At 41.0% G+C, this 26,516-nt stretch overlaps 1 protein-coding gene and 1 long non-coding RNA gene across 3 annotated transcripts in view; one reads left to right on the plus strand and one right to left on the minus strand.

Moving 5' to 3' along the window:
* Positions 1-26,516, minus strand: part of Vps53 (VPS53 subunit of GARP complex) — a 128,296-nt gene that overhangs the window by 43,511 nt on the left and 58,269 nt on the right. For both annotated transcript variants that reach the window (XM_090350483.1, XM_090350482.1), the window contains 3 exons: positions 20,175-20,316; positions 11,347-11,448; positions 3,633-3,727 (listed from right to left, as the gene is read on the minus strand). In XM_090350483.1, coding sequence (XP_090206609.1) covers positions 3,633-3,727; positions 11,347-11,448; positions 20,175-20,316 — 339 coding nt within the window. The remainder of the gene's footprint in view (positions 1-3,632; positions 3,728-11,346; positions 11,449-20,174; positions 20,317-26,516) is intronic.
* Positions 1,310-26,337, plus strand: LOC150051508 (uncharacterized). Its single transcript, XR_016538333.1, has 3 exons — positions 1,310-1,441; positions 23,935-24,076; positions 26,193-26,337. It is a non-coding gene; the product is annotated as an uncharacterized LOC150051508 (long non-coding RNA).

The following is a 26,516-nucleotide window of genomic DNA, read 5'->3' on the forward strand; positions in this document are numbered from 1 at the left end:
TGAGTTTCCCTGGGTCAGCCTGAGTCACCTTAAGCACAAATCCAACAGGGCCATAACCATTTCCTCCGCACAGTTCTGCTATGTGGACAATGGGAGGCCCCATTCCTGACATGTGGTACCTTTTTAGACTGCTGGCTAATGCTACAGGGATCCAGCTGTGTTTTAAAAATATATTTATATAAGCAGAAAAAAAGACAAGAACCACACACAGCACAAATTAGCAGGAATAGGAAAAAACTGACATTTTACTCAAGTGCTTTTGTTATTCAGAGTTTACTATATCCAGATGTGTCCACTCTGCCCTCAAAGAGCTTGAGGCTGCAAGGGTAGGTCTATGTCTGTGGGAGGGTCACCAAACTGAGAAGTACCTCATTAGTTGACCTTGGAAAGACCCATAGTCGGCACCCTGATTCCTTACAACCTCTTATCCCACTTTTCCATCTACTCTTCCATCTCTCTTCCAACAGACCTCCTCTCTGCGGCCCCCTCTCTGCCTCCTCCCATAGATGGGTCTTTACCTATCTGCTTTCTGGCCCAAGTGTTCTCCCTTCACCTCAACTCTACTCAGATCTAATTCAAACAACTCCAACTCAACCTTACCCTCTCTCAATTGGAACTTCTATCTGCCACATGATTTTTTAAGTTATGTCACATAAGGATGCCAAAAATTCAAGAACTGTGACAAGTTTCTCCCACTCTGGGCCCATGATGGGGAATACTGACCAAACACTGGCTCTTTTTCACTAATCCTCAATATGATGGAGTTAGAATTTGAACTTGGGTTTATCTAACTCCAACTGTGTCTATTACACCATCGAGTACCAATGAATGGTATTACTGTTGTTACTTTCTCCCTAGCTTAGAGAAACATAGCATTGATATGTTGTTTCTTCTAGCCTTATCCCTGAAGCTTAGGCTTTGTGTCCAAGAACTGTGCAAGTCTTTTAGGGTATCTATGACATACTGTTTGCTGGGAGTTCCATTGATACATAAAATGCCCTCAGAGTAAAGAACTTTATGAATGACATCCGTACAGGGACAGTGAAATGTCGAGACCAAAGGAATAAAAGGTGCATGGTCTCCTTGATATGTGGATATTAGATCCAAACAGTACAAAAGTGATGACTCAATATTTGGGTACCCAAGGTTACTGAAATGGTCTTGGAGACATAATTTTAAGTACATAGACATAAAAATCTATGATGGGATATATGCTCTATGACATCATGTTATATAGATCAATATGCATCTATGACATACAAAGTCTCAGCTTTTTTTTTTTTTTTTTTTTTGCCAGTCCTGGGCTTAAGCTCAGGGCCTGAGCACTGTCTTTGGATTTCTCTCAAGGTTAGAGCTCTACCACTTGAGCCTCAGCACCACTTCCGGCTTTTTCTAAGTATGTGGTACCAAGGAATTGAACCCGGGTCTTCGTGCATGCTAGGCAAGCACTCTACCACTAGGCCAAACTCCCGGCCCGCCTCAGCTTAATTTTAATTATGTTCTAAAATTTATGTGCCAGTGATTGTATATAGAGATTCCTTTCTTGAATAGTTGTTTGTTAAACATGGCATTTATAATATGATGTAAAAAAAGTGTTAATAATTTTTTTAGGGGGGGTGGGGAGGAGGGTAATGGGGACCAAGACATGTGGAAGGGTATCAATGTATGTGAATTAATGCAAATATCATGTAACCCTTTTATTAAATACAATAAAAATATTTTTAAAAAAAGACCAAAGGGAAAAAAATAATTTTTTTAATAAAAAAGGGACAACTGGTGATGTAGAATGGCATCTATGGATTAAATTATTTAATTAATATACATTCCTGATCTTGATGATTGCACTATAGTTACACACATTCACATCCTTGTGGGAAGGGAGAGGCTGAAATAACCCCTGTGGTGTTAGAAGTCTCAGAATGAACTCATCGGTTTTAATACACACATATGCACATGTATATGATTATACATACATTATTTCAACATGATGCTGGAGGCATGGCTTAAGTTGCAGAGCGCCTGCATAACAAGCATAAAGCCCTGAGTTTAAATAGCAATCCAGGTCATGAAAGATTAAGAGTCTGTGTACTTGATTGAAGGATATAAAAGAAAAATCTATGGTCCTAGGATAGTTCTTGAGTAATTTACAAAATATGACTGGGACAACTACTGAGATGAAACAGGGTCTATGGAATTAAATGGTGATGTGTGTGTGTGTGTGTGTGTGTGTGTGTGTGTGTGTATTTCATTGTGAGCTTTCTGACTGGTTACTATGGTGTAGTTATAAAGATTGTGTCCTTGCCTTTAGAAATGTATATTAATGTGGTACAAAGTAATAGGTCATCTTATCTACAACATGAGATGTGAGAACTGAATAGTTCAGAAAAAATGTACGTGTATACATGAGGGTGTGAAACAGAAAAAAGAAGTTGGGTATGGTGGCTCATGCCTGTAATCTTAACTACTCAGAAGGCTGACATCTGAGGATTGCTGTTCAAGGCTAGGTTGGGCACTAAAGACCCTGACTCTTATCTTCAATTAACCACAAGAAAACTGGAAGTAGGGCTGTGGCTCAAGGGGTAGGGAGGTAGCCTTTAGCTAAAGAGCTCAGGGACAGCGCCTAGGCCCAGAGTCCAAGCCCCACAACCTACAAAAGAAAAAGAAAATGAAGAAGAAAAAGAAAAAAAGAGAAAGAGATGACTGTTAATTGAGAAGTCTAAATGAAAGACTTACAGAACCTCTATGAACAATTCTTATCACTCTTTGGCAAATTGAGATCAATTCAAAATAAAGCACAGTTATATTCGTTATAGAAAGATTCTAGGCTTCCCAAAGACAGTAAAGGGGTGAGATGGGGCTGTGTTTTAACAGAATAGTTATGATAGGCAATTCAAGAGAATAGGAAGAAATAGCATTAACGTCTCTAAGAATACCACAGGAAGTGAAGACAGGGCTAATGTAGAAACCTCTTCTGAAAGAAGAAATAATTACATATTTCTGAATAAGAGATAAATGCATGTCCTCCTTTCAGAATAAACACGGAGAAAGCATGTAAGGATAGCTTAACTCAACTTGCACTAGAGGTGGCTACAGGTACCCTACTTCCTGCTTCCTTCCTAAGTACTGGCTCTACAGGTCTCCTGTAGGGTGCTGCCAAAATGTTTCCTTGGTGGGTGGAGGCTGGGAGGTTGTAGGAAGCCTTTCACACTGATGAAGTAAGCCACCCACACAGGAATCCTGCACAGATCACAGTGAGGGAGGGGTGGACGCAGTTCCTGAGCACTATAGAATGCCAAGGTCACTGTATCATCTCTTCCACCTCACCACAAAGCCTGTGAAATGGGCATTATTAACTTCACTGCAGAAGAGGATTGTTAAATCCTAAGCATGGAGCTGATTTAAATGGAGTTTTATGTGGCCTCAGGTTCCCCCTTTCCACTGTATTTTCAGTAACTTTGAGAGTTACAGACAAAATAAACTATAACATTTAAAAGATGCAAACATGTCCTTAATGAGCTTACAGGGAGGACCACAGGACCCTCCATCCCTCCTTCAGCTTCTAAAAGGAGCTGTCCCCCTTTTAAGACATATCATGACCAGAGAAGCAGACAACAGAAAAGTTTGTCACTTACTTGTCCTGAGACTCAATGTACACATAGAGATGAGGCTCAAAACATTTAGAAACGATGCCATGAAATGGATTATCTGGAGCTTTAGGCTTCTTGGGCTGTAAATGAAAAAGAGAAAGAAGAGAGAGAATGAGAGGGGAATTAGAAGAGACACACTATATTTGAGCAATTAAAAAAAAAAAACAGCATTCATTCTCAGATCACAGATAAGAGAGCACTCTAACAAAAGTGGGCCGAGGTTTGCACAATAATTCACCTGAGCCTGTGAACAAGATACCAGCTTTATTAGCATCATTTAGCTGTTATATATCACCAAAGAGCTTCAGCTACTTTAGGAATATGTACATTTTTTATTTCGAAGCTAGTTCATATCTGGCTGATGTTTAAAAATTTTTTACAGTGCTTTAGAATTTGTAACATGCTTTCAATCTAATTCTGGTAGCCACTATTACTGATTTTCCTGGTTGCCGACCATTTTGATGCTCTGTATCTCTCACAATAACCCTTCATGTACAGCAACTATATCTAGGTATCTTTCTGGTAATTAAAATGTAAAATATAATTACAAGTGTAATTATTTCTTGCATGTGCACATGCACATGCATTTGAAACAGGGTTTTGTTGTGTCCCCAAGACTGGTTTCAAACTCACTATGTAGCCCAAGCTGGCCTCAAATTTGCGGTCCTCCTACTTCTTTAGGCCTCCAGAGTGTGCATCACCACTCCAGGCTTATTTTTTGAAAAAAATATTTACACATCTGCTGAATAACTTCTGATTTGTGAGAGTTTGCATAATATAATCAGATTTGTGAGAGTTTAGATAATATGTTCTCTGTTTTAAAATTAACATGTACATTTTATAATTGACTTTACTGACTTATAATCTTATGTGCACTCTCCCAAATACTGACAATGTTTTCATTTATCACTTTGAAATGACTACATTGTAAAACAGAAAAAAGGAAGTCTATAGGTTAAGAGAAACACATTGTACTGAGTTACACTGTCTAATTTTCCTGTGTATGGGCTGGAAGTTCACTGCAAGTGAACGCCCTTCTTTGGAAGTTCATACTGAAATATTTAGGGATAAAGGACATTATGTCTATAATACTTCCAAGTTGTTCTTAACTGACAGGTAATAGAAAGAACCAGGAGGAAATAGTAAAATAAATGTAGCAAAGTGTTAACAATTGTGGGCTCTAGGGCAAAGGGATTTGGGATTCCTTGTAGTATCTTTCCATTGTTTTTTTCCAAGTTTGATGTTTTTAAAGTAGGAATAACCATCAAAGAAACTTGTGAATGCTGCCAGTGGCCTGGAGGAAAAAAAAAATCACACAGACAGTAGTGGGGCACTCTTAAGAAAGGCCTCATCAAGCCAGGCATAGTAGTACATGGCTCCTAGCTATTAGGGAGACCCAAGGCAAGAACATAGAGTTCCAGGTTAGCCCAGAAAAGCTAAGTGAGACTCAACAAGCTAAATTTTTAACAAGGGCTGGAAGTATTATTCCAATGGTGGCCCTGGGCTTTATCCCCTGTAACACAGGAACATGTGTGCATGTATGCCATCCAGTCTATGGTCCAGAGAACAACTCTGTGGGAATACTGTTCCAGGCTTGAGTACCAATGGGGTTTGAATCTGGTTCTCTCTCCCTTTCCCTTCCCCTCAACCCTTCCCCCCCAACCCTTTTTTCTTTTTCCCTCCCTCCTCCATCCCCTCTCTCTGCCAGTCCTGGGGCTTGAACTCAGGGCCTGGGCACTGTCCTTGAACACTTTTTGTTTTTTGTTTTTAACTGTATTTTTTTGTCTTTTCTTTTTCGGTACTGGGGATCGAACTCAGGACATTGCACTTGCTAGGCAAGTACTTTTGCCACTGAGCTACATCCCAGCCCTCCTTGGACACTTTTTGTGCAAGGTTAGTACTCTGTCTCTTGAGCCACAGCATCACTTTCAGCTTTTTCTGTGCATATGGTTCCAGGGAATTGAGCCCAGGGCTTCATGAATGCTAGGTGAGCACGCTATCACTAGGCCATGCTCCCAGCCCTCTCTTTCTTTTCAATATCCATAATTGTGCTTGAACTCAAGATCTCTCACGCAAGGCTGGTTCTCTACCACTTGAGCCACATCTCCACTTCAGCTTTCTGCTAATTAATTGGAGGTAAGAATCTCTTGGATTTATCTGCTTGGGCTGGCTTCCAACTGAGATCGCCAGATATCAGCCTCCTGGGTAATTACCATTACAGGTATAAACCCATGAGTGTTTAGCTCGTGTCTTGAACATCCGGGCTCAAGGGATTCTCCTACCTTAGGCTCCAGAGTAGTTAACCTATATGTGTGCATCACTGTGATTGACAAAACAGCATCCTTAGGTACTGTTCCTGAGCCTTTAAACTCAAGGTTAGCACTTTAACCACAGCTCTACTTTCAGCATTTTGATGGTTAATTACTGGTTAATTTGAGATAAAAGTCTCATGGACTTTTTTTTTTCTTTTTTGCCAGTCCTAGGGCTTGGACTCGGGGCCAGAGCATTTCTCAAGGCAAGCCACTTGAGCCAGAGCACTACTTCTGGCTTTTTCTGTGTATATGGTACCGACAAGTCAAACCAGGGTCTTCATGCATACTAGGCAAGCACTCTACCATTAGGCCATGCTCCCAGCCCCCCAAGTTAGCTTTGAACCACAATCCTCCTCAGATCTCAGCCTCCCAAGTAGCTAGGATTATAGACACAAGCCACTGGTGCCAAGCCAAACAGTTTTTCAACAAGTGATTCCAAAGGCCTAGACTCTGCATGTGAGGAAATTTTAGGCATATTTAAAATCTATTTTGCTTAAACTTTACTTTTTATATATACCCCAAATGATACATGATAAAAATAAATCCAAGTAAGTGTGAAAGGTATGAGTGGTAAATATAAGATACTATGTGACAAAATAGAATGACTCATGCGATGGCAACAAACTCATCTGGATTAGTTCTCATGGGTTCTGTAGTTGATGAGGCTCTCAGCACTGCATCAGCCTTCAGCGATCTTCAGCAGCAGACATAGCTGGTGCTTCAGCGTCAATTTTCACCTGTTTCACCCCACCTCGGCCCATAAATATCAAGAGGCTGCTTGGTCCTGTCACAACAGCACCGAGGTGTTCCTACAGTACTTTTCAGCATGAGTTAAAGCAAGACGGGGGTGTGGTAGGCTAATAAGACAGCCAGCCTAAGTTTTTCTTTTTTCTTACTCCTCCCACAGGGCTGCCTCCTGCCTATAGCTGCTTTATGGATATGCTCATGTTTAGCAAGTAGGTGCTGGAATTTTAGCACAGTTTGGTGTCTCCCTTTGCACTATACAGCTTCCCAAAGGGTTGATGCTCGGCTTAAAGAACACACTAAGTCATTTAGCAGTAGCATTCAGGCTGGATTTCTGAGTGTGTGAATTCTGTCCAAAAACTGCAGATGTTTAAGCTATTTCCTCCTGGAGCTTGATGGAATAATAAAAGGTTACTGTTGTCACAGTAAGGAGGTCTGCAGCTGGGCCCATTTCCTTTTATTACTATCCAATGTAAACAGATTAAATCTAACTGCTTGAATCACCAGCAGGGTACATTTTTAAACCAGAAATTCCTGATTTCTTCTCCTGTTTTCAGTACCCCTGGTCACCTTTCAGATACCATTTTTTTAATCACTTGAAATATCTTGGCAGCTAATTGTTCAAGCCATTTTAGAAACTAAATGCTGCTTTTCAAGTTCATTCTCCCTTCCTAATAGCTAGGCATAAACTATAGCACAAGTAGGAACTGAACCTGACCTTGAGGCCCTACTGGCTGCTTATAGGCAATGAGGTAGATAATGCAGGGAATTCTGGCTGGACCCTGCTATGTCCTGTATATTCCCTCCCATTACACTACAAGGGTCCTTTCTTCCTATGTCCCCAACTTCAGAAACCAAAAGGATGCTGGGAAGAGGGAGTTCTTAAGACTCACCTCATTGAGCCAGAGAGACAAGTACTGACACGGCAGTGGGAGGCTGGGACCACACGTGGGGAGACATTCATCACTAGTGTGTATTTTATTACTAATTAGGGTTTTTTCACTTTAAGGTTTTATTACCTTGTCATTGTTGTTGTTGTTGTTGTTGGTGTGTGTGTGTGTGTGTGTTTATGTGTGCTGGAACTGGAGCTTGAACTCAGGGCCTCATATTCTTTTCATTCAAAGCTTACGTTCTACCAACTGACTCACACCCTTTTGGTGTTTAATTGGCACTAAGAGTCTTGTGGAATTTTCTGCTCAGACTTGCCTCAAATCTTGATTCTTGGATCTCAGCCTCATGAGTAGCCAGAATTATGGGCATGAACCACAGGTGTCAGCTATATGTTTTCATCTTTTTAAAAGAAATAAAACCTCAGAATCAAAAGAGATTTTACCTGGAAGTTTACAATACAAAGGAACTCAGAATAGAACCGCTCTGACTGCAGAAATCTAGACTACGACTCTCTCTCAACTCTTCCTGCCTTCTCTAAAGATGAAAAAGCAGGAAGGTCTAGAGAGAGGAAATAACCCATCTAAGTCACATAGACTGTTAATGGCAGACCAGGATAAAGCATTTTCTCCACCACAGGAGCCTGCAGTTCCAGGTGTCTTTCTGGTTTCAGTGTTCTGTGTCTTTAGAATAGTCTTCTATTTACAGAAATCACTTCAACCTTTCAACAATGGGTAGGACATTCCAAAAGAAACTGGTACCTGGCAAAACTGATTTCATAGGTAACAAAAGGCTCTATCATAGTTGTCATGACATTAAGATATGACTGGCTTCAGGGATGGCTTTCCATGGCAGACAAGAAGCACTTAGTGTTCAAATCTGACCCAACAATGGCAGCCACTGGCAACAGGGAGATAGGAGTATCCCCACAGAGTGCACCTGCACAAACACAAGCCCCCAGGATACAGGCAGTCCAGTGAAGGTGGAGGACACAGCAGAACAATGACATCCCTACCCAACCTAAGCCCTTACTCCCATGATTTGAGAACTGTACTTCTGTAGAGGTCTTTTCTCCTCTTACACTAGACTCTTGTGAGATGGCTTTTTATTTTTATTTTTTATTTTTTGCCAGTCCTGGGGCTTCAACTCAGGGCCAGAGTATATTGTCCTTGGGCTTTCTCAAGGCTAACACTCTAACACTTGAGCCACCATAGCACTTCCAGCTTTTTCTATGTATGTGGTACTGAGGAATCAAACCTGGGTCTTCGCGTATGCTAGGCAAACACTCTACCACTACTATTCCCATACATCACTGGGATACAGCCTCAAGATAACCCTTCAGCTTCATTCATTCACTTTGGTTCATAAGCTTCACTTCTATGGCTACCACTTTTTTTTTTTTGCCAGTCCTGGGGGCTTGAACTCAGGGCCTGGGCATGGTACCTGAGCTGCTTTTTGCTTAAGGCTAGCACTCTACTACCTGAGCCATAGTACCATTTCCAGCTTTTTCTAGGTATATGGTACTAAGGAATAGAACCCGGATCTTCATGCACGTTAGGCAAGCATTCTATCACTAAGCTAAACTCCCGGCCCTAAAGAACTTTTTTTTTTTTTTTACCAGTCTTGGGGCTTGAACTCAGGGCCTGAGCACTGTCTTTGGCCTTTTTCCTCAAGGCTAGTGCTCTACCTCTTGAGCTACAGCACCACTTCCAGCAATTCTATGTATGTGGTACAGAGGAATCAAACCCCGGGCTTTATGCATGCTAGACAAGCACTCTACCACAAGGTCAAACTCCCAGCCCCTGGCTACCACTTTTACTTATTCATTCATTCACTCACTCAAAGATAGGATCTCACTATGTCATCCAGGTTGCTCTCAAACTTGCAATTCCCCTGCTTTAGCCTCCTGACTACAGAGACTACAGGTGTATGACACTATGCTTAATCAAGCTTCTACTTTTCTTGTGGTACTAGAAGTCACAAAGGGCCTTGTACCTGTTAGACAATTGTTTCACCCCTGACCTGTATCTATGGCCCCTGTCTTTCACATTTTTTCTCCCTCCCGCCCTCCCTCCCACCTCCCCCTCTCTCTCTGCCAGTCCTGGGGCTTGAGCTCAGAGCCTGGGCACTGTCCTTGAACTTTCTAAAGGCTAGGACTCTACCACTTGAGCCACACCACCATTTCCAGCTTTTTCTGTGTATTTAGTACCAAGGAATTGAACCCAGGACTTCATGCATGTTAAGTGAGCACTCTATCACTAGGTTACACTCCCAGTCCTGTCTCTGAGGGTTTTTTTGTTTGTTTTTGCTCAAGGCTAGCACTGTACCACTTAAGCCACAACTCTACTTCCAGCTTTTTGGTGGTTAATGGGAGATAAAAAATCTCACAGACTTTCATGACCAGGGTGACTCTAAACTGCAATTCTCAGATCTCAGTCTCCCAAATAGGATTACAGGCATAAGCCACTCATACCTGGCTTACTTCTACTTTTTGTTTTTTCCAGACCTGGGATTTGAACTCTGGACCAGGTCGCTGTCCTGGAGCCTCTTTGTGCTTAAGGTTAGCACTCTACCACTTGAGCCACAAAGGCCACTTCTGGGGGTAAGAGTCTAACTGACTTTCCTGCCCAGGCTGGCTTTGAACTGTGACCTCTGATTTCAGCCTCCTGAGTAGCTGGGATTACAGGCCTGAGCCACTGGTGCCTGGCTTTTGCTTCTACTTTTTAATGTCATGAAATTATTAAAGGAATTCTAGCTTCTGACTTTAGAGCTGGTTTTTAGTCTTAGTTGTTCCACTTGCAAACTATGTAACTCTAGGCAAGTCATTCAGCCTCTCAGAGCTGTAATTCCATCACTATAAAACGGGAGGCCAGGAGCTACAAAGGCAATATGAAGTCAAACTTGTACTTCTACTTTTACAAAGTAGATAAAAAGGTGAGGTGTCATCACAATTATTGAATTAATCAATGGACCAAGACACTAACTGAAATATTGTGGGAATTCTGGCTTATTGGCTCCTGTGGCCTTACATACCTATCCTCACCATGCCAAGAACTCAGAGTTGGTTATTAAGTTTGCTTATAGGTTTCCTAAAACTGGTCTTCCCAATCGCCTCCCTCTTGGGGGTGTCTGGAGCAAACAACACCATACAATAATCTCCAAGTAGCCTAGTGCAAAATTAAAAAGAAAGATCACTAATCCAGAAAGGAAACAGGCCAGTTTGTGGCTCTAACATGTCTTGTCATAAAATAGCAGTGAAACAAAACACTGTTCTGTAGGAGGAATAGGAAATCTAGTGTTAAGATGGAAAAAATGTGAAGGAAATTAAAAATGCTAATGAGTCCTGTAAAGTAACTCTCCAAAGATGCCATTGGTCATCTCTGGATATTTCCAAGGGCTTCCACAGCTAATGGGATCATCTTACATTACATGGAAGTATTTCCCAGCACATGACACTTCCTAGACACTTCCATAAGACTTCCCTAGGACTTTTTAGCTTCTCATAAATGTCATCATGGTATCAGAGGAGAGTGCAGTGGAAAGCTATGCTGCTGTGCCCAGGACAGGATGAATGAGGCACAGCAGGATTCTGCTAGTCCCGCTGCATGGATGGATTATGCTTGTGCCAAATGCTGGGGTGAGGGAGGCTGTTTGGGAACAGTCACAGGACAGTACCTAAAGCAAGCCAATCCATTTGCACAAAGGAACAACAGGGAAGTCATAGGTGCCTGGCTACTCAGATCAGATCGACTTACTTGGTCTAACTCTCCTTTGTCCATCGCCAGCTCCTCCATCTCTGGTGTAGTCTCATCCTCCAGGAAGGGATTGGTTGATGGTGGTGGGGACTCCAGTTTTTTCTATTAAGGAAACGAAGCAATATCTTCTGAGCATATTTGATAGCCTTCCTGGTGGTCTACTTGTCTGAAGTCTGCCCAATACTGAACTATGAACTCTGACTCTTTTTTTTTTTTTTTTTTTTGCCAGTCCTGGGCCTTGAGCTCAGGGCCTGAGAAATGTCCTTGGACTTTCTCAAGGCTAGAATTCTACCACTTAAGCCACAGCACCACTTCTGGCTTTTTCCTATGTACGTGGTACCGAGGAATTGAACCCGGTCTTCATGCATGCTAGGCAAGCACTCTACCACTAGGCCAAACTCCCAGCCCCACGAACTCTGACTCTTAAACCAAGAACAGAGGGAACATGAATTGCATTCTCATCTTCAGGTCTTCACATGAACTTCCCATCCTCTAGAACTTTTATTGTCCAGCCTTCTTCAATTCTATCTTGGCTAAAATTGTTGCTTATCTGTCAGTACTCAACTTTTGGGGAATCTGTCTTCATCTGTCAGGTGTGTGTTAGAAATCCTTCCATGTGATCTGGCCCCACCTTGTATATTCCCTACCTAGAGGTTTGTTACAACTGTCCTTTTGTCTTCTCCCCAAAGATTCCATGATGTCAGACATCATGTCTACCTTATTCCCCTCCCTTATCTTTGGTGTCTGGCATATAACAGATGCTCAATAAATAAGAATGAATGAATCCAAATGATGAAAGGGGTTGAATTGAAATTATAAAGCTAATGTCATGTGTTCTGGATTATAGACAGAAGTCTCTTCCCAACTACGTTCCATTAGGATGACCACAACAGAAACCTTCTTAAGCAAAACGCCTTCCATCTTCGAATGTGATCACTACTTCAAAATATATCAGAGTGGGACCACAGACTAGTGGGAAAGCTGGGGGCAGGAGACATGGGTTTTGGCTCCAACACTGCTGTGCTGGCCAAACCACCCAGCTTCATCTGCTGGATGAGGCTGAAAAGAGTCACAGGACTACATGAAGCACCAAATGTAATAAACTACATGAAACCCTAGACAAAACACATGATCCACACAAGGGTTACTGATGAGGCTAATTTAATACAAACCAGTTTACACAGCTTTCACCTACAGATGCTGTTTGTATCGGAGTATTGGGAATTTTAAGAGAAAAGAGGTCAAGTGATTTGCAGGATAGAAGTTTGGTTGTTGCTGGGAATAAGGTGACCAAAAAGGAATGGCTGCCTAGAGACAAAGAAGCTAAATGGAGAGAGAGTTTGGGAGTGTCTATGTGCTTGGAATATTTTAGCAAATATCAGTGGAACAAGCTGGACTAACTCATCTGTAAGCCAGGAGAGATAGCAGATGGTCTATAGAATGAATGACTGCCAAGTGCCAGGTATTCCGAACAAACAAAAACAGCAAAATTTGAACACAATAAAAAACAGCTGTAGTGGGTCTGGTTTGGCCTTCCAAGGTAACACTATTAAAATTCCTATAAACTACTTAATTCTTGTCCAAAACACTAGGATTATCAGTCTCAATGATGGAGCTCATATTCAGTACCTTGTACTTATATGCCTTGAACTACAATTTTACAGGGCTCTGCTTTTTAGTAATAGAGATGACAAGCATGTGCTACTGTACCTCACTTCTAATATGAATTTAAAAAAAAATCTCACTGCTGTGGGAAAATGGCTTACAACAGAAACAGGAAGATCAGTTCATGGGCCAAGGTATTGTTCCAGGCAGGGGCAGATGGGGGTGGGGGTGGGGGTGGGTGTGGGGTGGGGTGGGGTGGGAGCAGCATATTCTAAGCTAGTCATGTGGAAATAGAAAAGTAGGATAGACTGAGGAAGGAGATAGGCTGGGAATGTGACTTAGTAGTAGAGTCCTTGCCTAGCACTGTGGCTCAAGTGGTAGAGTACTAGTCTTGAGCAAAAGAAGCTTAGAAACAGTGCCCAAGCTTTGAGTTCAAGACCCAGGACTGGCAAAAAAAGAAAGTAAGATTTAGGAAAATAAAGAGAGAAAGAAAAAGGGGGGTGGAGGGTAACACATACCAAGACTTGCTAAGAAAGCAAAAATTGAGGAAAAAGAAAGAAAATGAGTCAAAGACCATTCTTTGGCCTGAGCCACTGGGTGACTGGTGCTGTCATTAACTGAAATGAGATTCCTTGTGCAGTAGTGAGGGCACCACAGGCTCTGAGTTTATCAGACCTGAGTTCAAGGCCAGACTTTGACACTTAGAAGTGTTACTTCTTAAACTCTGAGAGGTTTTTTTTTGTTTTGTTTTGTTTTTTCCCTGTACCTGCTTGACTATTATGCTTTTCTCTCTTAATGAAGCAACTCAGGGAAGAGAAAAGTACAAGCTCTGGCTTTAATGTCTTTCAACCACCCTAGGTGACATCCTGTCTCATTATCTTGTCTCTTTGGTTCTCTCCAGGAAATGAGAGCCCAGGGCCCATTAACTTACCCCAAGGCCCATTACTTACTGAGAATTACTAGTTTGTGTTTAGATTTTCAAGTACTCAGGTGACATCTCCCATGAATTGCTACACAGTGATATTAAATCAAAAATTGGCCAAAAACTGAATGAATTTCCAAATTTAAAAGGATACATTCTTTTGGCTAAGATAACTGTTGTTCTCAAGTCCACACAGGAAGATAAAATTCTTTAAATAGCAAGTTAATACCACTGATTAAACCACATGGGATTCCAATACTTCTAAGACAATAAAGGGCTGTAGGAGAGCCAATGTTCACTTACTGTTAGGAGAGTCTGACTTTGGTCTGGTGCATTTCTGAATATGGCATTCCTAACTGCACAAATCCCTCCTTCAGGCCCGTACAGGACATACCACATTAACAAAGAAGAAACTCTGAAAATTAAGGCTAATCACCTTCATTTCCCTGGAGGCAAAATGCTTACCTGTGTTTGTCCTTATAGAGCTAAAGGCTTTGGCTGGTAGTTCAGCTCACAGGCTCAGGGTTGCGAACTTGAAGTTTACTGTTCACCTCACCACCCCGCCAACTCCTGCCACCACATGTTAGGACATATACTACAGCTCTCTGCCTACAACAGCATGTGCACCTGCATGCTTCAGTTTCTCACTTTCATGTCCTGGCACACAGAAGGAGCTTGAGAAATGTTTGTGAATAAATGCTAAGATGGGAAGTCCTCAAGAAGACATTTTTTTCATAAACAAGGGCCTTATTTTCTCTGTTCTATAAACAGAACAAAAGTCTGAGCACTAGTGTTTGCCATACAGTATCAAAAGCACGCTCTGGGAATATGGGCTAGGGATAGCTCTTGGATCTTCCTTTATTATTGTTGTTGTTTGTTTATATAGCAATAAGGAATCAAACCCAGGGCCTCATGCATGCTGGGCAAGCACTCTACCACTAAGCCACACTCCCAGCCCTGGATCTTGCTTTTTAAATGTTTTCCTCTGAGTTTTTCAAGAGCAGATACTACTTTTGCTTTGTTTTGTTTTTGGTAGACAGAATATATATTTGAAGAAGATGATTTCTAACTCAATGCCTACAGTATTCTGTAATATCCTGAAGTTGCAGTTTAGCTCATACAACAAAATTCACCAGTTAAAAGTAATTTACAATTCAGTGGTTTTAGTATATGCACAAGTTCTTCAACCACCACTATCTAATTCCAGAACATTCTCTCTCCCTCAAGAAATCCCATAGCCACTAAGTGTTGGTTCACAATCCTCTCCTCCCCACATCTTTCTGTCTCCACAGACTTGCTCATACATTTTAGTAAAACACTTATGTCTGACTTCTTTCTTATAGCTTAGTAGTACACAGTTTACCTGTATTGCAGTTTGTATTAGAACTTCACTTTTCTCTTTTTGTGGGTCATGGGGCTTGAACTCTGGGTATGGACGCTGTCTCTAAGCTCTTCAGCACAAGGCTACCGACCTACCCTCGGGCCTGGACATTGTCACTGAGCTCTTCAGTTCAAGGCTACTGCCATACCACTGGAGCCACAGCCTCACTTCCCATTCTAATGATTAATGGAGATAAGAGTCTCACTGTTCTTTAGTGCCCAGGCAGGCTTTAAACCGTGATCCTCAGATCTCAGCCTCCTGAGTAGCTAGGATTGACCTTCACTTTTTTTTTTTTTTTGGGGGGGGCCAGTCCTGGGCTTGGGCTCAGGGCCTAAGCACTGGTCCTTGGACTTTCTCAAGGCTAGCACTATACCACTTGAGCATCAGCACCACTTGCAGCTTTTTTCAATGTATGTGGTACCAAGGAATCGAACCCGGGTATTCGTGCATGCTAGGCAAGCACTCTACCACTAGGCCAAACTCCCGGCCGCTTCACTCCTTTTTTAAGGCTGGATAATATCCCATGTATGGACAGATCATTTTGACCATGAAATGACTTTTGGGTTGTTATAAACAGTCATGTATGAGTGGATTTTGTTGTTGTTGTTGTTGTTTTAAAAAGTCTTTTAGTTTTCTTATATGTACATCTAAGAGTAGAAACTGAAAGTTAAAAAAAAATTCAAGGGCCGGTTTGGGTGGCTCACACCTGTATTCCTAGCTACTCAGGAGGCTGAGATCTGAGGATCCCAGTTTAAAGCCAGCCTTGGACACTAAAGTCTATGAGACTCTTATTTCCAATTAATCACCAGAAAACTGGAAAGTGGCACTGTGGCTCAAAGGGTAGGGCAGTAGCCAGGAGTTGAAGGGCTCAGGGACAAGGACAGAGCCCAGGCCCAGAGTTCAAGTCCTATGACCAACCAAAAAAAAAAAAATTCAAGGGGCTGGAAATGTGGCCTAGTAGAAGAGTATCTGCCTAGCACGCACAAAACCCTGGGTTTGATTCCTTTGTACCACATACGCACAAAAGGCTGGAAGTGGTGCTGTGGCTCAAGTGGTAGAGTGCTAACCTTGAGTCAAAAAATCTCAGAAACAAAGTTCAGGTCCTGAGTTCAAGCCCCAGGACTGGGGGGGAAAAAAAGGTTTAGTATTATAAAGAATCCTGCTACAAAGAATGGTATGGTCCCTATCCTGCTACAAAGAATGATAAGGTCTCTTTAGGACTTAGTTCCTCAAAAAGTTAATCCTAGAGTTGCCTTATTACACTATGAGGCATCTTCTCATAAAACATTTCTTTCTTCCTTCCTTCCTTCCTTCCTTCCTTCCTTCCTTCCTTCCTTCCTTCCTTCCTTCCTTCCTTCCTTTTTGTGGGTTATGGGGCTTGAACTCTGGGCCTGGGTACTGTCCCTGAGCTCTTCAGCTCAAGCTACCACCCTACCCCTTGAGCCACATCCCCACTTCCAGTTTTCTAGTGGTTAATTGGATATAAGAGTCTCACATTCTTTAGTGCCGTGGCTGGCTTTGAACTACAATCCTCAGATGTCAGCCTTCTGAGTAGCTAGGATTACAGGCATGAGCCACTACAAAACCAGCTAGAAAACATGTTTATATAAAAACAAATGCACAAACATTCATAGTAGTTAAGAAGTAGAAACAACTAGACATGGTGGCATATACCTGTAATCCCAACACAGAGGAGGTAAAGGCAGGAGGATTGTGAGTTTGAAGTCAACGTAGGCTATACTGGGAGATTCTGTTTCAAAGTAAATCAACAAGAAAGAGGGAATAATCCAAATGTTCATTAGTTGATGAAGAGATAATATTCATTATTGATGGGAAAACAAATGTCTTTTTTTTCGTGCTTCTCCATTCTTGCCTATAATTTTCAAATTATTCTTTCTTGACTATATATTTCTTTGTCCTTAGAAAGAAATTAGAAGGTAATTCCCCCTCAGGAAAATGAAAGAAAAAAATGCCTTTAGCATCAAAAAGTCATTTATAAAATATTACACACTGACTAGATCATGCCTTTAATCCCAGCTACTAAAGAAATGAGATCAGGAGGATATCAGTTCTAGGCCAGCCTAGAAAAAAAGTTAGCAAGACCCTTATCTCAATAAATAAGCTGGGCATGATGGTGCATATCTGTTTTCCAGCTAAGAAGGAGGCATAAGTAGGAGAATGGAGGTCTGAGACTAGCCCCAAATGAAAGATGTAAGGGTTTGCTTTAGTGGGAGAGAACCTACTTATCAAATGTGAAACCTTGAGCTCAATCTCAGTACTTGCCCTCTTCCCCCCAGAATAACCCCACTGATGTTAACTCAGTGGTAAAGAAGAGTTGTTCCTTTATTCAAAACAGAAGTCTTGGTGAAACTTTCCACTTCTTTGTTACCATTGTCCTAATGCACTTGCTGAGTGGTTAAGATAACTGAGGTTCAGGGTGAGATGCTCTGTTCAGGCTTTCATAAGTAAATGTTCTTGTGCTCAAATTGCATTGTTGGGAACTATAAACTGGAGATGGTAGCATATGCCTGTATTCCTAAGCACTCAAGAGGTTGCAGGAAGGTTACAAGTTTGAGGCCAGCTGTCTCAAAAACAAAATAAAACAAAACAGAAAATGCTCTTGGAACTTCTCTATAATTTTAAAAACCAAGGTAGTAGCTGGGCACTGGTGGCTCATGCCTATAATCTTAGCTACTCAGGAGGCTGAGACCTGAGGATCACAGTGCAAAGCCAGACCAGGCAGGAAATTGAGACTCTTATCTCCAATTAACCACCATAAAACCAGATGTGGCACTACGGCTCAAAGTAGAGCACTAGTCGAGTGAAAGAGCTCAGGGACAGCATCCAGACCCAGAGTTCAAGCCCCATGACTGACAAAAAATAAATAAAAATCAGGCTAAGATGCTCTCTATAAGTCCAATGACAATTCTGTTTGGACAGGAAACCTATGCACTAGCCATGAGGAAAGGAAATCTCATAGCATGCAATGAGAAAAAATATTTTTATTAAAAAAAGGAAGGGGGGACCCTCTCAAGTTCAGTTAGGCAGTCTTAAAAACCAAACCTTATCTACTCTGCTTTCAGCAGAAGGTTGAATATTATTTGTTCACCTTCAATCTAATCATCAAGTCACTCAGAATGCACATGGATATGGTTAAGTCACATCTAGACATTTGCTTTTAATTTCAAAGCATTTGAATTTTCAGACGACCTTGAATCTCGCCTATAGGGTCAGGAGTTGAGGCAACAGGAAGAAGCAATGGCAGGTCCTTCCCTCAGTGCTGGACATGCAGGACATCATGCCGAAAGCACTGTACCACTGGTACAGCACAGATAATGCAAACCTGTCCTATGTCTACAGCACAGCTCTCAAGCAAGAGCAAAGATGATGCTTCACAGACCTTGGCTGGAAGAAGCTGAGCTATGCAAGTGTTTCTGGCAAGCTAACCATTTTAAGGATTATTGTCTCTGTTCCACTGTCTAAAACATCAAGGTCCTGTGTGGCACAGGAAGTTGGCAAGGGAAAGAGTAATGCTGAGGGCAGGTATTGGCCAAGGAGGAAGAAACAAGGCAGCATCACTGGCCAACTTGGCTTCCTGGCTGACTTACTGCCTGGTTCATGATCGTTTTCCAAGGAATTCATTTGCTAGCTTTCTATGAAACGTGGCATGTATTAAAGTGTATCAAGTTATACCTTGGTTCATTTCATAGGCAGTTCTGAAACCCTAACAAAATGGTGGCCAAACAAATGTTTTTAAAGTCTGTCTTGGAAGTAAGCAGCACAGCAGAAGGCAAGGGGCCAGAGAGAAGCAAGTCTTCAGCTGGGGCTGGCAGCTAGAATGGGAATCCAGTGGCCTCCTTCTCATGCCCTGCTACACACACATGGTCAGTGGCCATGGCTGATTCTCCATGGCCTTCCAATGAGAGTTGGGGTGATCCCTAGCATCTCAGGCTGAGGTGACAGCAGGATCAAGCTCAGGTGAACATCAGCTATAATAAAAATCTGTACATCTCCCACAATCAGGCCAGACTGCCTAGTTGAAGAGGCCAAGTGGTTCTACTGTCTTTTCAAAGATTAATCCCTCAAGGAAAATCCTTGAAGGCCATGGACACCTACTGCCAAGAGCTGAAACACAGACTAGAGACAGATCATGACATCTGGACATAGAAGTCTGAGGAAGAGTTCTTATAAAGTTGAATTATTTGGGAGAGGACAGCTGACAAATGAGTAAGATGAAAAGAGAGATCTGGAGTTCAGCAGGATTTTCCCATCAAGGATTTATAATCTGCAATTCTTACAAACTTGACAGGAGAAGAGATAGCATCTGAATGACTAGATGAGAGATTTACAAATGTTCTGCTAGCAAACTTCAAACACAGAAGACTAAACTGGAAAGGACTGAGAGAAAGATTCGGAGGTTCCTGGCTAACCAGGAACCACTACCATCCCAGAGTACAGCTGCTACTGGGATGCCTGTACCTGAGTTAAAGTGAACTGGGAGCCCTGCTGCCGGAGAAACAAACACCTTTTGCTCTGCCCCACTGGATAAAAGGAGTTTGACAATCAGTCAACTTCCACTGTGACAGTGCTTTACCAGTTTTTTACAAAAGAACATTGTCTTTGCAAACTGAAGCAAAGCTCACATTGATTTTTCATGGTCTCTGACTTACTTAGCAGGCTCCCTTGTCTGCAGGGGCCTCTCCTGCCCATATACTCTAGTATTTTCAACCTCTGGGGAATTTCTTGGGCAGGTAAGAATTCCAGTGTGTCCCAGAAGAGATTCAAGTTTATAGCTATCTAATTCATCATCTAAAACAGGGCCACTTGTTCATTGGTGATCCTGGAGCTCCAAAGGACAGAAATAAAGGCCAGCCACCCCAGACATTGGTTTCCCATCCAGCTACCTCAGGAAGGTCTTACCATGGTTCCATCTGCTAGGGTACAGCCAGAAAAACGTTTTGCAAGAAACCCCTCAAAGTTTGTTGTTCTTTGAATCGCAAAAAGAAGCAACTTCACTTCAATCTCCTTAGCTCTAGCACGCATGATCTTGGAAAGTTCTGCCCTTCAAAATAGAAAGATAACAATACTGTCAAATAAACTGACAATAAGACAAAGTAAACAGGTAACGTAGAAAAGCCTTTTGTGCCATTATCTTTAATCATGAGGCCTGTAACCCACTTAGTATAACATCTGGGGAACAGATACTATGATGGTCTTCTTTACCCATTGGGACACAAATACACAGTCCATGCTTTGAAACAATGAAAACACATCAGATCCCACAAGCACTACGTCTTTCTTGTACAGAATTCATTAATGGCCGGTGTGGTAGTTCATGCCTGTAATCCTAGCTACTCAGGAGGCTGAGATCTGAGGATTGTGGTTCAAAATCAGCCTGGGCACTAATCACTAGAAAAGGGGAAGTGGGGCTGTGCCTCAAGGGGTAGGGTGATAGCCTTGAGCTAGCGCCCAGGCCCAGAGTTCAAGCCCCACAACTGACAAGGAAGGAAGGAAGGAAAGAAGGAAGGAAGGAAGGGAAGGAGATAGCAAAAATAACTTAGTACAATTATAATAACGTACAATGATGAAAGTTATTTTACAATGAACTATTTATTTGTAGAATTCTGCCCTGGAAATGAAACAGTAGGTAAGGGGTGATTATTATATATGTGATAAATATGAATTTTTAAGCTGGGCACTGGCAGCTCACACCTGTAATCCTAGCTACTCAGGAGACTGAGATCTGAGTATCCTAGTTTGAAGCTAGCCTGGGTAGGAAAGTCCATAAAATTCTTACCTCTAATTAACTACCAGAAAGCAAGAAGTGGAGCTGTGGTAGCCTGCTAGCCTTGAGGAAAAAAATCTTAGGGACAGGGCCCAGGCCCTGAGTTCAAGCCCTAAGACCAGCACCAAAAAAAATTATATACCAATTAAAAAGAGATTTTCATGTTGATGACCTGGTTACTACTATATTTATATCTTCAAACTTTCAGTAACTTAGTAATGATACAAACTAAGTTTTTGCTTAATATATATATATATATATATATATATATATATATATATATTTCCCCCCCTAGTCCTGGGCTTGAGCTTAGGGCCTGAGCACTGTCCTTGGACATTCTCAAGGCTAGAGCTCTATCACTTGAGTCTCAGTACCACTTCAGGCTTTTTTCTATGTATGTGGTACTGAGGAATCAAAACTGGGTCTTCGTGCATGCTAGGCAAGCACTCTACCACTAGGCCAAACTCCCGGCCCTTCACTTAATATTTTTTTAGAGTATTTTCAATTATCATATAGTTTACTTTATTACTCCAATTCTTTATTATTGTATTTTATTGTTGGGGTAATGTATAAAGGGGTTACAGTTACATTCCGCAAGTAATTGTTACATTACTTCTCAAAACTTGATGCCTCTTCTCATTTTTTTCCTACTTTTTTTTATTGAAGAATTTATTAACATTGATTTTTACATCATATTTCAAATGACGTGTTTAGCAAACAAGTATTCAAGAAGGGAATCTCTATATATAATCTTCTGGCATTTAGATTTTAGAACATAATCAGAATTAGGCTAAGGGTTTGTATATCTTAGATACATATTAATCTACGTAATAAAACATTATGTCTATAGAGTCATAAGTTTTTATGTCTATGTAGTTGTGTTTATATTTCCCGTACCATGTCTAGAGAATTGGGTATGCAACTATTGAATCCTTGCTCTTGTACTGTTTGGATCTAATAGCCACATATTAAGGATACCATGCGCCTTTTGTTCCTTTGGTCTTGACTTGTCTTACTCAACATGATTCGCTCTAGATTCATCAACTTCCCTGCAAATGCCATCATTTTATCTTGTTGGCTATGTAGAATTCCATTGTGTGTGTGTGTGGTGTGTGTGTGTGCGCACACGTGCGCCACATTTTTTGTATCCATTCATCTGCAGTAGGGCATCTGGATTGTTTCCATCACCTGCCTATTGTGAATAGTGCAGAGATAAACATAGCTGAGCAGATATCCTTATCATATCTTGGGTTATGGTGTTCAGGATAGATGCCCAGAAGTGGTATGGCAGGATTGTAGGGAAGGTCAATTTTCAGTTCTTTAAGAAACTTCCACATTGCTTTCCAGAGTGGCTGAACTAGTTTACAATCCCACCAGCAGTGCAGTAGGGTTCCTTTTTCTCCACAACCCCGCCAACATCTGTCACTGTTTGAGTTCAAAATCTTGGCCATTCTTGTTGGAATAAGATGGTATCTTAGGGTTGTTTTTATTTGCATTTCCTTTATGACCATGGATGATGAACATTTTTCTCATATGCTTTTCTGCCATTTTAATCTCTTCTTTTGATAAGTCTCTCTTTAGTTCCCTTGCCCATTTAGTGAATGGTTTGTTGGGTTTGGGGGGGATTACTTTCTTGAGTTCCCTGTAGATACTGGATATTAAGTATTTGCCCGATACATTATTGGTAAATATCTTTTCCCAGTTGGTTGGCTATCTTTCTACTTTAGTAGCTATGCGTTTATCTGTGCAGAAACTTTTTATTTTTAAGTAGTCCCATTTATCGAGTCTCTTTCCCATCTGTTGTGACCCTGGGATTCTGTTCAGGAATCTTTTGCCTATGCCTATGAGTTCCAGTGTCTCTCCTACTCTATCATGTAGCAGCTTCAAAGTTTCCAGTCTGACATTGAGATCTTTGATCCACTTTAAGTTAATCCTTGTTCATGGCGAAAGGCTAGGGTCAATTTTTAGTTTTCTGCGTGTGGCTGCCCAGTTTTCCAGCACCAATAATTGAATAGACTATGTTTGTTCCACTGTATGTCTTTGGCTCCTTTGTCAAATACAAGTTGACTATAAGTATGTGGTTCTATTTCTGGATCTTCTATTCTGTTCCATTGATCTTCTAGTCTATTTTTGTACCAATACTATGCTGTTTTTGTTATTATGGCTCTATAGTAGAGTTTGCAGTCTGGTATTGTAATACTACCAGCATTGCTCTTTTTGCCTAGAATTGTTTTGGCTCTTCTAGGTCTTTTCTTGTTCCCTATGAACCTTTGGATTGTATCTTCTATTTAAGTAAAGAATGTCTTTGGGATTTTGATGGGGATTGTATTGAATTTGTATATCAATTTTGGCAGTATAGCCATTTTCACTATGTTAGTTCTCCCTACCCATGAGCATGGGATGTCTTTCCATTTCCTGGTGTCCTCTTTAATTTATTTTGTTAGGCTTTTATAGTTTTCATTAAATAATTCCTTTAAATCTTTGGTTAAGTTAATTCCTAAGTATTTTATTCTTTGGGGGGCTATTGTGAATGTGATCATTTTCTTGATTCAGCCTTCTGTTTGTTTATTGTTGGTGTACAAGAAGGCTACTGACTTCTAGAGGTTAATTTTGTATCCTGCCTCTTTGCTAAAGTGGTTTATTAATTCTAGGAGTTTGGGAGTAGAGCTTATTGGGTCACTCAAGTAGAGGATCATGTCATCTGCGAATAAGGATAGCTTGATTTCTTCTTTCCCTGTGTGGATCCTTTTGATGTCCTTCTCTTGCCTTAGTGCTCTGGCTAAGGGTTCCAGCACTATATTCAAGAGAAGCTCTTAATATTTTTTAAAAATGTTTATATCCTATATAATTTCATGAATCATGAGCTTCTAGTTCACTAAGTATCTTTTCCCCTAGAACTGGGACCCTAGACGTATCCACGAACAATAGAATGCCCATGTAAAAGGTGACATACAGATGGTTGGCTGCTTCCTTCCCATGGAGGTGTCCTGTTTCAGAATATACAATTATTAGGGAGCAGTGACAGGTTGAGTTATTGGTAAGTACTAAGCTGTCATCATCTTCCCACACAAATAAAGGGCAAAATCAAACAAAGAGCCTCTAAGTTTATCTGAGAGTGATATATCTGTAGGACATGAGCCAAAATTCTAACAATAAAAGCTTGGCAGCAGCACTGCTGGTAGTGGAGACAAAAGCAGGTCCTGGCACTTACAAGAATTGCTGGCTGGCTTTGGAAACCTCCGGTCTCCTGCAGCCTGCATTCTCTCATGCCTGGTTGACAAGCCTAAAGCTAAAGAGAATGAGCAAACACTTTCTCAGGGAATTCACTCTTCCTTTGCTAACTGGGATTTAGAAAGTGAATACTACAATCAACTGAACAAATAACTCTTAAAAAATACTATACATAGAATCTAAGTTAAAGATAGCAAATATATTTCTTTAAACAATAGCCACACCAAAGGTGCCATACCAAAAATGAACCCTAACGTAAACTATGAGCTCTAGGTGAACATTTGATCATTAACAAATGAGTGGGTAATGCTAATGAGGAGGAAGGTCATATGTGTATAGTAGCAGCGAGTATTTAGGAAATACCTGCTGTCTTCCCAACTTAGATATGAATCTACAAATCTAAAATTGCTCCAAACAATAAAGTCTTTGTTTTTTGTTTTTTTAAATAAAACCAATATCACCTTAAAACACATTGCCCCCAGCATGTTTAAAACATGCAACTTATCTGGGTGTGGTGGCTCATGCCTGTACTCCTAGATACTCAGGAGGCTAAGATCTGAGGATAGAGGTTCAAAGCCAGCCCAGACACTAAAGTCCACGAGACTCTTATCTCCAATTAACCACCAGAAAACCGAAAGTGACCCTGTGGCTCAAGGGGTAGGGCAGTAACCTTGAGCTGAAGAGCTCAGGGACAATGCCCAGGCCCAGAGTTTTTTTTTTTTTTAAAAAAGTAATTTAAAGGTACTTTCAGTGATTTGGGGGGAGACTTGATTTGGGGTATAGCTCAGTAGTAAACAGCTTGCTTAGCCTACTACCTAAGGCAGTAGGTTTATTATCTTAGAATCTATTGTAACCGTGTGTGTGTATGTGTGTGTGTGTGTGTGTGTGTGTGTGTATGTAATTTTGTTTTTGGTTCCAGCATTACTTGTCATAGATATAGTCACCTAATCTTGCTGGGATGTAATCTCTAATACGAAAGGACTGTGTGGTGTGAGGCTGCACTGTACGCATGAACATTACAGAGAAGATGAATCAGAGGATTTAAAAATGATTAGAACCAGCTAGACACAGTAACTGACACTTGTAATTCCAGCTACTTGAGAGGTGGAGATCAGGAATTGCACAGTTCAAAGTAAGACTGGACCAAAAGTTAGTAAAACTTCATGTTAACAAATATAGTGATAGTGATACATACTGGGCACTAGTGGCTTCATGCCTGTAATCTTAGTTACTCAGGAGGCTGAAACTTGGAGGATTGTATTTCAAAGCTAGCTAGCTAGAAGAAAAGTCCATGAAACTCTTTTCAAAGTAACCAGCAAAAAGCTGGGTTGGGGGTATGAGAGGTAGTAGAGTACTAGCCATGAGTAAACAAGTCAAGAGATTGCAAGGCCCCTAAGTTCAAGTCCTACTATCAGGAAATAAATTTATAAATAAATAAATAAAAACAAATGTGATAGCATATACCTGTGATCCCAGCTATTGGAGAAGCCACAGATAGGAGGACCCCAGGCAAAAACATGAGGCCTTTTGCAAATAATTAAAGCAAAAAAGGGACTGAGCCATGACCCAAGTGAAAAAATGCCTGCCTAGAAAACATGAGGCCTTGAGTTCAAATCCCAGTACCAAAAATAAATAAATAAATAAATAAAATGCTTACAGCATTCAGATATCAACATTTCCAATTTTTTAAAAAGTCGTTATAAAAGTGATATACAGTAGAGTTACAGTTACGTAAGTCAGGTAAAGAGTACATTTCTTTTTGGACAATGTCACCCCTTCTTTTGCTTTCTCTCAGTTTTTCCCTCCTGTCTCCACCCACAAGTTGTATAGTTCATTTTCAACACAGTATCTATTATGACTGCTGCATTTGTTTACCCTTCATCCCTCCATTTCTGTAACTGCTTTTGCCTCCCTCCCAACAGATAAATGGACAACCATGATCGAAAGAAAGAAAATGAAAACAGTAACAAAGAAAAATATTCTCATTTCCATTTCCTGGAGTTCATTTCAAGAAATATTATTTTATAAAATTAGATGCACAAAGACATTGTACCTTTGTGTTCCTCCTTTTTGGGATACTAATAGTTTTACTCCGTAATGTTATCTGTAATAATTTAATATTCCTATATTAAAGAAATTTACCCAACCACTATTTCCAGACTGTCTCTACAAAATAAGGTGGGCCAGGCGTGATGACCTAGTGGTAGAGTGCTTACCTAGCATGCACGAAGCCCTGGGTTCAATTC

Source organism: Megascapheus bottae, chromosome 17 (genome assembly GCF_031878675.1).
Source record: "Megascapheus bottae isolate mThoBot1 chromosome 17, mThoBot2.hap1, whole genome shotgun sequence".
Taxonomy (NCBI): domain Eukaryota; kingdom Metazoa; phylum Chordata; class Mammalia; order Rodentia; family Geomyidae; genus Megascapheus; species Megascapheus bottae.